The 12668-nt window shown below is 35.2% G+C and overlaps 1 protein-coding gene across 1 annotated transcript in view; it reads left to right on the top strand.

Moving 5' to 3' along the window:
• Positions 1-12668, top strand: part of GRID2 (glutamate ionotropic receptor delta type subunit 2) — a 418284-nt gene that overhangs the window by 331375 nt on the left and 74241 nt on the right. The window contains exon 10 of the mRNA XM_053461590.1: positions 2002-2199. Within this exon, the coding sequence (XP_053317565.1) occupies positions 2002-2199 (198 nt within the window). The remainder of the gene's footprint in view (positions 1-2001; positions 2200-12668) is intronic.

The following is a 12668-nucleotide window of genomic DNA, read 5'->3' as shown; positions in this document are numbered from 1 at the left end:
CCAGACTCTCATCCCAATTAGTGGGAACTAAATAAAGTCCCTAACTTGTTGTGACTGGTGAGATAATGGTGCTATATTGTAGTAATGTGTAGTCTAATGACGGGCAGACTTTGTGAACGCGTATGACAATACATTGTTAAATTATTGGTGTGACATGTTTTAAAAACCTCATAATTTGAAATATGGTACAGAAATGTAATTATAAAGGGAATGATTGAAGAGAGAGGGTAGGGTAGAAAAGGAGACTGGGAGAAAATTCCCTGTAGAGGGAGCATATGTGAAAAGTTTTGCATGTGTCTCTATCATTCTGTGTAATTTATGTTAAATCTCTCTATTTATATTCTTACAGTAGTTTCTTCATGGTTTCTCCCTCTAAATGTTTATGTGTACAATTTTCTACTTAGACATTTCATACTTCAAAATACCGGTATATAATTTACTTTTTTTTATGGACATTCAAAAAATACAAATCTTCAAGCAACATTATTGTACTTTACTTAGTATTTGCTTTTTATTATGTTCTAGCATTTAGTATAGGGATAATGTGGACAAATCAGTTATAGAGGTTTGATATATTTGATGACAGGCTGGGATGAAAAGAAACTCATCAAAGTAAGCTATACAATTTGTTGAAATGTAATGATACAGGATACACAGAGAAGGGTAAGAAAAGGGTGACTAGCAATGTGGGGTAGCTGAAATGTTTTACTTTAGTAATATTATTTGACAAACTGCTTAAATGGGAAACAGGAAGGTCTTAAAAGGAAGATGATTTTCTAAAAGTTACCTGGCCATTCGAATTTGGACCATTACTAAAGGCCACAGAAGTTTAGGTTCCAGGTTGATCACTTATGTTTCTTGCATTGAGAAATAACAGCGCCATAACAACGAGATTTGATATGGGGCCGAGTGGATCTGCCACTTTTCTCAAATTTTATATTTTATAATTATATAAACAAAATAAATAGGAAATATTGTTTACATACTAAATAAATCAATATATATTTTTTCCAATTGATCTTTAAATTAAATATCTTTAAAACATTAACTATGACAAACAAAAAAGCACATACTATAGGTAGTTTTAAAAATATGAATTTTGCTATGGGAATAGCTGAGAAAGAGAGAGCTCCACTTTAAGTGAAAAACGCAGTTTAAGTGGAAAGAATCAAGTATATTTGCAAGTTCAGACATAAAATCGAGGAAGCCAAGTGGGCAACTGTATGCCTTTTTTTTTTTACTATATCCTTAACAAACACGAGGTTCTATGTCTACATCTGCATCAATGGCAAAGAACTTGATTGAGTTTATTCAAAAACAAAACATACGTATCATATATAAAGCACAAAACACATACATTGACAGCTTACCCAAGTATATACAGGCATAACATGTATACATCATACTGTATAACAGTGATAAAAATAGTTCACATTAGACATCAAAACACTGATACATCTGTAAGTACTGTACTCGCAGCAGAGCACCAACAATCAATCATACACTGATGTGAAACAGAGTACAAAAGAAGTAACAGTAATCAGAACAACAGAAAAACAGCAATAGGTGATATTGTGGCAAGAATGAAACCTGGGAATGGAAGGCAAACAATTGGCAATTTAGGCTGTGCTACTACCACTGGTTTCTGTCATTTACAGACTTCTAACGAGTCGACAGATCATTGTTTAAAGTGACAATTTGTTTATTGGGTAATCCTTGGTTATGGTATTTTTTATTAAATAAACATAAAATAACATAAAACATATACAGAATTTGCATCCTACATATATGTTCTTGCTTTTGTATTTTGTAAGAACCTTTTTTTCAGTAGGTCACAAACAAATTCGTGAAGTTCTACAGTTTGGAATGTAGAAAATTCTACAGCTTGTGATTCAATAATTGATCGTGGTTCAGAAAAAAAATAATATTCATTAACATTGTCATAATTTAGGATGCTTTGTGTGTTTCCAAACAATGATTTTGTGTTTGTATGTTTCACAGGAAGAACCATTTGTGATGGTCTTAGAAAATGTATTGGGGAAGCCAAAGCGATACCAAGGATTCTCTATAGATGTCCTGGATGCCCTATCAAGCTACTTGGGCTTTAAATATGAAATATATATCGCTCCAGATCATAAATATGGCAGTCCTCAAGAAGATGGTACTTGGAATGGGTTAATAGGTGAACTTTTATTCAAGGTGAGTTCATAAATGAAAATAAGTAATTATGATAATGGGAAAGCAGTAAAATATTAATTTACTGCTATTTTACTTCAAGTACATCTACTCACGTTATAGAAATTTCAGCTGCAATAAAATTATTTATGATCTTAATTTTATATACATGTAGGAAAGCTTGTTACAGATGTCTCTTACAAATGCTCGCAGCCACAAACTTGAAATTTATGTTGGAGCAATTTTCAGATTTGGTTCGTGACACATTTCAGACATTCCACAAATTAAAAAGGAAAAGAGAGGCAAAATAAATCCTAACCTCCAGCAGCATCTAATATTTATTAACTTGAGGTTACAGGAAATCGAGTAGATGGCCCAAGGTCACCGTTTCATTTATAAGCAAAAGGTAGAAGTGATTAAAGAATGCAACATTGTGAACAGTGTTGACAAATGGGATCAAAAAATAGGAAGGTCATATAAATACACATTTTGCGAATTAACACTGTCCTTGAAAGCGCATAAATCAATAATAACCAAGGCATGTTATATGAGTTTTGCATTGATTCTTTTAATGTGAGATATATGATTGCCTACCTCTTTTACAATAGTTCCACCAAAATTGTATTCCAGAGAACTTTAAAATACTTCTTTCAAATATGATAAATAAGGGAACATTTTATTTCTTTAAGTATTGTTAATGTAGTGATCAAGCTATTACAGGATTTGGCTGTTATGTTTTACAGCCTGATCAGAAATCACCAATGTTCTAATAGGGCAAGGATCAACTTCTGCTTACCACACTGCAATTGTAATTAACCATAGTTCAGAAAAGCTTTACTTAGCTGTAGTTTTTGGGGTTGTATATTATTACTTCTCTGTGTATTTTTTATTTTCTATTTAGAACAGCATTTAATGTGTACATTATATTACATTACATTTATTTATGTAGCTCCAGCAGATTCCATAGAGCTGCTACAGTAGGAATCAGTTAAAATTGACAATGACGACGCACATTAATCAGTTAAAATTGACAATGACGACGCACATTAATACCAATGGGTACAGAAAGAGAAGAGGGCCCATTTCTTGCGTGCTTGCAATCTGTAGTTATTTGTCCAGGTTTTACTCTATGGTACATTTTCATAACCATTATGTGACGCACACTCTGCATATATCATATATATCTCAAGGAAATTAAAAACAATGGTAATATTACTCAAAATTTCCAAAGCACTCAAAACATTCTGCATTTCCTTATCTGCATGTCTTAACCCAGAGTGCACTAAAAATGCTTCACTTTTATGAATTCCGAGCAGGAGTATTTTTAGACATGCCCCTATTAGTGACAGTATATTTTCTATAGCTTGCTAAATCTGTGTCTTTATTATACTACAACACCTGTCAAGGGGCAACTCAAAATTCCTTATTAACCACCTTAACTATATTTCCTTTCATTTTGGTGCATATTTGATTTATCTCTAATCAGCTTGGAACAAATACACGTTGCTGTGTTGAAGAATTGCAAAATCCCTTTTACAACATTTCTAAAGTTACATTAGTGTGATTAGATGGGTATTGGGGGGATCCCTAATACAATTATGCCTTAAAAATGCCACAGATTGCTGTTATTTAGTTTTTTTTTTATATTGTTCTATGGAAGGTCAAATTACTAATTTGTCACATGACAATACATAAGAACCAGCTCCGTAGAACAGATCGTGCTGGGAAGCGTTATCTTCTGTGTAATTTGACTAAAGATGTGTTATAAAAATAATATACGATATATATATATACACACACATACATATACTACATACACACACACACACACACATATATAAATATATATATATATATATATATATATATATATATATATATATAACGATGCTGAAAATCAGACCTGCTAGATTGTTCTGCGTCTACCTTAACAGAAGCAGACAGTCTTGGATTGAGCTGTCAGACTTGCAAGTCATTGTCCAACACCCATGGCTAATGCCTACAAACTAAAATCATACCAACATTGCCTGAAGTTGACAGAATAGTCTATACTTAGTAGCAGAAGTATATCAAGTGAAGAAATTAGATAGGTAGCATTAAATCTCGCAGGCTAGATCATCACTCACGAAGATAGAAACACAGCATTCACTCCATGCCCTACTCTTAAGATGGCCCCTTGCTTCCACCTGTGTGAAAATGATGAAACACTGCAGCCATTTTACTAGCAGTTCTTAAACTAAGTATGGCATAATCAGCAGGCTCCAGATTTAACAATTTGCCATATAATTCTTTTTTAATCCTGGCCACATTTGACATTGGCTAATTATTAATTTATAAATATTTGTTATTTAAATTCTTTAGTAAAATCACTCAGAATGGAGAATTCATTTGTATTTTGTTCTTTCTAGATTCTTGTTATTTCTGTATTTTAGAATGTAATATTCTCTTGGCCAATTTTCTGATGTTATACTTTGTTCTCCCATGATCAAGGCGTATGCTTTATTCTCAAACATCTGTTGCCTTTGATGAAATTTCTTTGGAACTTCAAGCATAATGTATATTATCATGCGTTTCTTTAGTGGTTTTATGCACTCCAAAATGAATTCTTCTTGTCCTGGCTTTAAAAATGCATTATGGCGTTAATTTTTGGAATAAAGCAATATGGTGTGTCAGGACAAGTGAGTATTACAATTGTAGTAACAAAATATTATATATATATACAACACTGTGCAAAAGGCCTAAAGTAAGAATGCTTTCACAAATAGACAAATATAAATCAAATAAAAACTGTCCAGGACTGCCACCCTGCGCTTTCCTGCAGGGGTACGGTGAAAGGGATGTCATGAGAGAGTCACATAATGCGTGTTATGTGACCCCGCTGGGCACCTCACGGCATCTGCCTCACCGCTCCCCCGGAGGAAAGCATAGGGCCAGATTCACGATGGCCAAAGCTAAGCAGGTCTCCATGATGTGAGAGGGAGGAGCAGTAGTGTATGCGAGTGTGTGTATGTGTATGTGTGTGTGTATACTGTAGTATCAGAGTCAGTGTGTATGTTTAGTCAGTGTATGCTTAATATAGTGTGTACTCATGAACATGTATGTGAGCATATAGTGTAAGATTGTGTGCTGTTAGCATGTGTGTACATCAGTGTAGAATGTTTGCGTGTGTATGTTACTGTAAAGTGTTAGCATGTGTCTATTACTGTATTGTGAGTAATGGGTGCATCCTAGACTTGTGCATTCGTATTCGGGCAAGCATGAAAACGAACACGAAGGGTTCATTAGCATGAATATGGTTTAATATGAAACACTGAAATAGTTTAAGCTTTGGCAGGTTCACTAAACCAAAAAGAATAAGAGTTATAACATTGAGGTTAGAGTCTTTGAGGTGCAAAATATCCATTGCAATGAAGGGGTTAACTGTGATACTGCGCAAATTGGTGCAGCGCTGAAAAAGTGGCATTTCCCCAATAAACATCCTTTAAATGCAGACCATGACATGATTGGGAAAAAAGCTGGCTCCTAGATTTTTTGGCTGGCTTCTAGATGGAAACCATATTTGTTGACCCCTGTCATAAAGAATGGTAGAATCTTTTACAAATATTTCAGATTAAGGAGAAGCAATTTAGATTATATAGTAAGATCCATCTTTATTTGAGACCACTGTAGAAAACTTTCATTTTTAACAGTATAGTTTAATGCGGAATCACCTTGTCTGTAGTCACAAAAAAATATTAGCACAAATTCTCTATGTATTTAAACATTAGGGCCATGGACAATTTTCTCTGGCATTGTATTGTCACATTCATTATTATGAAAGAAAATAGCTTTTTCCTTTTTACTGAATATTTTGTCATTCCACCAAAGCTAATTGTTCAGAACTACAGACAAAACATTTATACTGTTGTTTTCAAAAGAAAACACAATTTGAATACATTTTCATGAGGTCAGACAAAATATAGGACTTTATCATAGGTCTGTGAAAAATATAAATTACTGTAATTTATGTTCTATTTAAAAGTGAAAAAAAAATTATAGTCATTTTTCTTGTGCAGCGAAATAATTATAAATATTTGTGATGCTCCAACTATGATACAGTTGAAAAAGTGCAGAAACTTTCTGTTACCACGTCTGCCATATTGTCACAAACTAGTATGGTTGTGGAATATTATGAATAATTCATTCCACCAAGGGAAGCAGTGATTATGATAAATTGTAAATAAGCGTGCGTGTTTAATCAGATGGCAATGTTTTATTAACGCGCGGTAATATTGATATTATCATTATGTAGGAAGGATATATTCATGGATGTAATAAGTAGCAATCAAGGAAATGGAGTTTTTTTTTTCAGAAGCTTTGGATTAACAATATTAAAACCTTAAAAACAAACACATTTTCAAGTTTATGACATACATTTGAAACTGTGAAATATTGTTATAAATGAAAATTGTTGAGCCTTTAAAGTGTTTACGTTGACAACATTAATTAACCACAATTCTAGTTTATGCTTAACCCCTTAAGGACAATGGGCAGTCCCTAAACCCTTTGAAAACAATGCATTTTGAGCCCGTACATGTACGGGCTTTGTCATTAAGGGGTTAAGGAGATTTTTTTTTTTTTTTACAAAGCAATTTAGTCTAATGTAAATGGAACCTCACATTCTTCTGCCAAATGTCCCCTTTTTGAAAGGACGGTCCATCTTTCCTCCCCTGATCACCATGTTTTCTAGGAGCTGGGGATGAGTGTGCCACATGGTCTTACAGACCTAAAAGTCACAAAAATGTGTATAAAAACAGAAGAAAATATATTTTACATTAACTTATCTAAAAAATATTATTCTTGATGCCTTACTCAATTACATAAATAGCATCATCATACAAAGTCTTGTAAAAAAAAGCTCTAACCAGTTCCAACACACCCCTACAACAAAATGTTTTTTGGCTAATATGTATTTCCGTTGAGTTTAGACATATAACACAGAATGAGCATCTTTTTGCCGTTGGTATAGAACATTATTCCTAGAAATAAAATGAACTGCTTGACCTTGACCCAGTTAATGTCAGGTTGAACACATGAACATTATTAGGTGAATGCCTGATAGCAAATAGGGAAGAACCCGGTAAGAGAAGATTAGATCAGCATGTTCTTCAGAGCAACATATTAAAAGCAAAGGTGGCTAATGTCTTTGCATTTCATGGTCCTATCCGGTAGCTAAATAGAACATATGCGGTGGAATAACATTAGTAACAAAATGTGGTTAAAAAAAAGCAAATTGTCGACAGAGTAGCAAAATGGGGTAGCTAAAGCAGCTCTGCGCCTTCCATGGGTTAACATGTAAGTTTTTGGTTTATCACATTTTATCAGAACCTGCAGATATCACTTTAAAAGCATACATACACTTGTAGGGATTTTGGTAAAAAAACATTGTTTTGAATAAAGAGGGAACAAAGTTCTTGTATTTTTACAAGTATTTGGTAAAATCTCTTAAATCGTTAAAACTACATGTGCTAGCTGAAAATAGCAGGGATCGGAGCTATTTTTTCTTGACAGGGTGTGATTAGAATCTGTTTCCTATTTAATTCCCTTATTCTTTAATTTAAGAGAACAAATGTTTCTTTGACTATAAATGGAAAGAAGCATCATTTCACATATTCAGTTCCGTTAATTTGGAATAAACACTCTCAGTCTGTTACAGGGCTATTTATAAGACCAACAGGGGGTGGGCAAGAGTGATTTGCATTAAAATGAATAAGAGGCAAGCATAGTGGCACCACTAGGACATTAAATACCAATTACCCACTGAAGCAAAAAGGGAATAATAGCTGTCAAACTTTTACAAATATTCCCACCATATCAATGTAAAAAAATATCTAGATCTAAATAATGCCTATTTTCTTTGAAGATGACAAAACAATCTTTATTTAGTGATCAGCTTTATTTTTCATACTTATACACTTATAATATATTCATGAAAAAACTTTCCATCTGTGTTTATACAAGTATTTTGCACCAAATTGCCTAACTCTTTTCAGAAACTATACACAGTAGGATGCAGTGCAATTATTTCTTATGCAGGGGAAGCTGAGCCAGTTACGCAAGAAATAACTGCTCTGCCCCCCTACTTTTAACAGCTTCTTCACTGCTCAATACTCTTCTCTCTGAATGTCACACTGCACACCACCTCCCTTGCCCATACACGTAACACTATATGCAAACACCCTCAGTTTAGCACCATAAGGTAACACACATTCTAACACCTGACACTCAAACAATACACTAGGATACTGTTCGTGTACACTCCACCCGATCTAATTTTGTATACTGACACTCTCACACAAACACTCACTCTAACACCGTACACTGACACCCAACAGTTTAACACTATACAATGAACACCCCCATACACCCTCACTGTAACACCATACACTGACACACTACACTGTACACTAATGGTCACTAACTCTCTTATGCCCGACACAGTTTAACACTGTAAACTGACAGGCCCCAGACACATGCTCATTATAGATACACATGCACACTCACACTTGCACTTACAAATAAACATACTAGCTCATACCTGCCCTTGCAGTCCTATCTTGCTTAGTGTCTACCCTCTTTCCCTTACCCTTACCTCTTACCCTTCTCCATGTCATTTTCCTTCTTCAATCCTGTGGAGTGCAAGCAGGGCTGGCCCAAGACTTAATGCCGCCTGGGGCGAAGTTTAAAATGCCGCCCCCGCCGGGGGGGCGGCATTTTAAACTTCGCCGACGCCATTATCTACCCTAACACCCCCCCCGGGACTTACCTTTAAACAGTCCTGCGGCGAGTCTCCCTGCTCTGCCACGGTGCCGGCTTGTAATGCTGAGCGCCGTAAATTGACGTCACTTCCGGCGCTCAGCATTACAAGCCGGCACCGTGGCAGAGCACGGAGACTCGCTGCAGAGGAGAGAGAGAGGGGCGCCGAGCGGGTAAGCGAAAACCACTCGGCGCCCCTCTCTCTCCTCCGCTTAAAAAAAAAGAGCTTGGGGAGGCAAAGTGCCGCCCCTTCAAAAGTGCCGCCTGGGGCAATTGCCCCAGTCGGCTCCATTGTAGGGCCGGCCCTGAGTGCAAGGTCTGTTTCTTCAAACCTCTGCCTCAGTGCTGAGCATCGTGATATGATGCCATGTCGTGGAGATCTGCATCAATCGCTAGCACACAGTGTTAGGAAGAGCGGAAACAGAGGTCTTAAGGAACAGACCTTGTGCTCTCTTAACTTTGAGCTGGTTAGAGGGAGATACGTGACCTCTCCAACCAGCCCTGCACCTGACACTTGCAACTACCGATTTCCTGGGATATGTCCCAGTAAGAATAAAAGTACTGGGACACGCTCCCAAATCCCAGGACTGCAAACAAGACAAGGCAACTATTCTATGGTTTAAAGGAGTCAGTAAATGAATGTGCCCTGTAATGCTAGTTCTTAGGTTCTTAATGGCAAATATTTTTATTAAGTCAGACAAAAAAATGTCACACTTGCCACCTGCTTTTTCTTATATATACAATAGCAACTTTAAACATATAAAGATAAAAACCTCCATCATTTACCGGTATTTTGCTTTGGATACCACAATATATTTGTTATTATTTTTTGACCTACAGTTAATAGTTTGTCAAATCTTGAAATCAGGCTCTACTAATCAATTAATTAGTTACAATACTTAAAAAAAAAAAACAATTTTCTGACCGGACAATGTTTTGCTTTATAACAAGAAAGTTGTCAGGTGTATATAGGGTATTCATGTTGTGATATTTGATGTAACATATGATTTTAGAGTTTTACAAAGCATCTGTGGAAAGTATGAAAGGTTCTATCTTGTAAGCGGTAGACCCTGAACAATACCACAGCCTTTGGAATGTTTAAAGTGCATTTACGCAGGCTCATTGAATCTACTTAAGAAATGCTGCCTTGGCACTTTTGTCAAAATGATGAATACTTTTAAGTCAGAATAAAAATGAGTGGTTGGATGGAGAGTGGTAACATTCTTATGAATCTTTATAGAAAATGCATGCACTGCAAAGAAGGGCAATTCAAAAAAAAAAAAAATGCATCTTCACAAACTCACTTCTAATTAAAGAACTTAACTTTATCATGCTCAAACATCAGCATCCTCTGGTACATTTCCAAGGCTGCATATTCAAGAGACTTTATAATTGTATTTTTTTTTAATAGAACATCTATTAGACTTCTTCTTAATTAATTACTGTTTTATTATTGAAGAAAAAATAGCCTTCAAAATGTAAAATATGCCTGGATAAGTAAAGTTATTATAGGCTTTGAAAAGCATGTTTCTGAATTTTGATTAGAGAATGCAGTGCATCAATCCTTAAACAGTTATAAAGAACATGTTTCCACACTACTAATGATAATTTCTAGTTTTGAGATTGGAAGCCTTGTCATAATGTAGGCACAGAGTTCAGAAATGTTCTTCTTGCTTGATATTTGTGGAAACACAACTAAATAATTTCTCTTAGTTAAATCCTTTCTGTCTTTTTATTACTTTTCCCCTTGTGTGGAAGAATACAGGATGAACGCAATTCCATATTTTGTTCTCCTAATAATACACGGCCACACTATTATCTGAGAACACCGGTTTTGGCTGGAACTAGGTACAAGTTCATTTCGGAAGCATCAGCAAGTATCTGTTGCCCACCTTCTCCTCCCTTGCATTTGATAAATAAGGGCATACTGCTACTTTATGTAAAATGATTGGATTAGAATAGGGTGTTATTTCCGGTCTTTGTGATAAGCATATAAATACATCCATAATGTGCCGTAATAAGCAGAGATCTTATTATACATACACTCCTGTCTGTGTGTCTGATTTCTCTCTCGATAAAGAAATCTATATAGTTTGGAACCCCAAGGCATAGAAGTACTTGGAAATTCTCCGATAGATGTGTTTCTGCCCAATACAGTGTTTCATTTTGGAAAGGGAGACTTAACTTATTGTGCATTAGAACTATTACTCACCAGTTAGAACAATTTGGATCTTGTTTTTTTGAGAAATTCATATTACTGGCTTGTATTTGTATCCTTTATCTGTTTTATGCATCCTTGTTGTGCAATTAAAACCCTATGCAACATCTGCATTTGAGCTAATGATATAGTAAATACATCAACGAATCAGGCATTAAAAAGTTACTACCTTAGTTTTGTTTCTTGTGGATACGTTCTGAGGATTTCATATGTCATTTATGTTTTTGTGGGGTATGTGGATCCCTTTTTTTTAAATAATGAGAAAGAAAATCTTTGTGTGAAAAAAGAGTAAAGAATCATCTATCACATTACAGATTGCATCACCTTTTCCATTTACAAGACATCAAGTTGCATTATATAATGACAATTTTGAATTTCTGACTTTCTAGTTTCCTGTTATGTTGGGTCAAGTTGCATTTTACACATGTCGGTGTTGATTCACACCCACAAGAGTTGATATCAACATGGTGGACCCTCTCATGGTTGCACAAGTGGTCGCTTCTTGGACCAATCAAGGAAATCACGGCATAATTTCAAATACACTTGATTGCCAAACATATGGTCTGTTGGTTATCATGACACTTTTCTTAACCACAATATCATTGGACAGAGTGCATGGCCAGTGCTTTGCTGAAGATCTTTTTTTACTTATGAGGAGCTTAAAACAGGAATTTTTCTGTTAATAATTAATTAATTTGTTTTTATTTGATATACTTTAGTCAGTTCTGGGTTGATTTGATCTTATTTTGATTGACCAAATCTGCTGCCAACTCATCACAACTTTTCAGAAATAGCCAGGTTGCAATGCCTTCCATTCCAATTAAAACTTGAAATGCTGTTTGCAGTAGATTTTGGTTTACCAAATACGTGACTTGTGTCGCCACACTCAGCAGCTTTGGTTTCAGCCAAATGTATTGTTTTGTTGAATGTAGACCCAATGCACAGGAAGAGAAGGAGAAGAACATAATTCACTGAAGATTAAGTAAATTCATTATGAAAGCCATGTGAGTTTCTATCATGAGAAGGGATGAGTTGGCTTTGCACCCTAATTGTTTAGGGCCGAAAACATGATTCCTAATCCGGCGGATTATTTTAAGAATAATATGTGTTGCCTTAGAGCTCAGTATCTAGCATAAATATGGCTAATATAAAATAGCTATTATAATACCATAGATAGTCAAAAGAAGCATGAAATGAGGCTGAAAGAATAGTAATGCTCACCAACGTACCCCAAAATGAAAACAATAATTCTGGTGGAGCCAGTGTTGTAATTTTCAAAAGCCTTTTTCAAAAGTTTTATTTTACGAAAGGAATATATGTAAGTTTTAAAATATGTGAAATAGAAATATGCACTTGGAAATATGTAAATAGAATATATAGTGGGACTTACCGTAAAACTGATGAAATTCCTGGAACTTTATAAAGAGTTATAAAGGATTTTGTTGCCAGACAATGCATTATGGAATAAGACAAGATGTCC

Source organism: Spea bombifrons, chromosome 1 (assembly GCF_027358695.1).
Source record: "Spea bombifrons isolate aSpeBom1 chromosome 1, aSpeBom1.2.pri, whole genome shotgun sequence".
Taxonomy (NCBI): Eukaryota; Metazoa; Chordata; class Amphibia; order Anura; family Pelobatidae; genus Spea; species Spea bombifrons.
The sequence above is the reverse complement of the archived record's forward strand: the minus strand, read 5'-3'. Positions and strand labels throughout refer to the sequence as shown.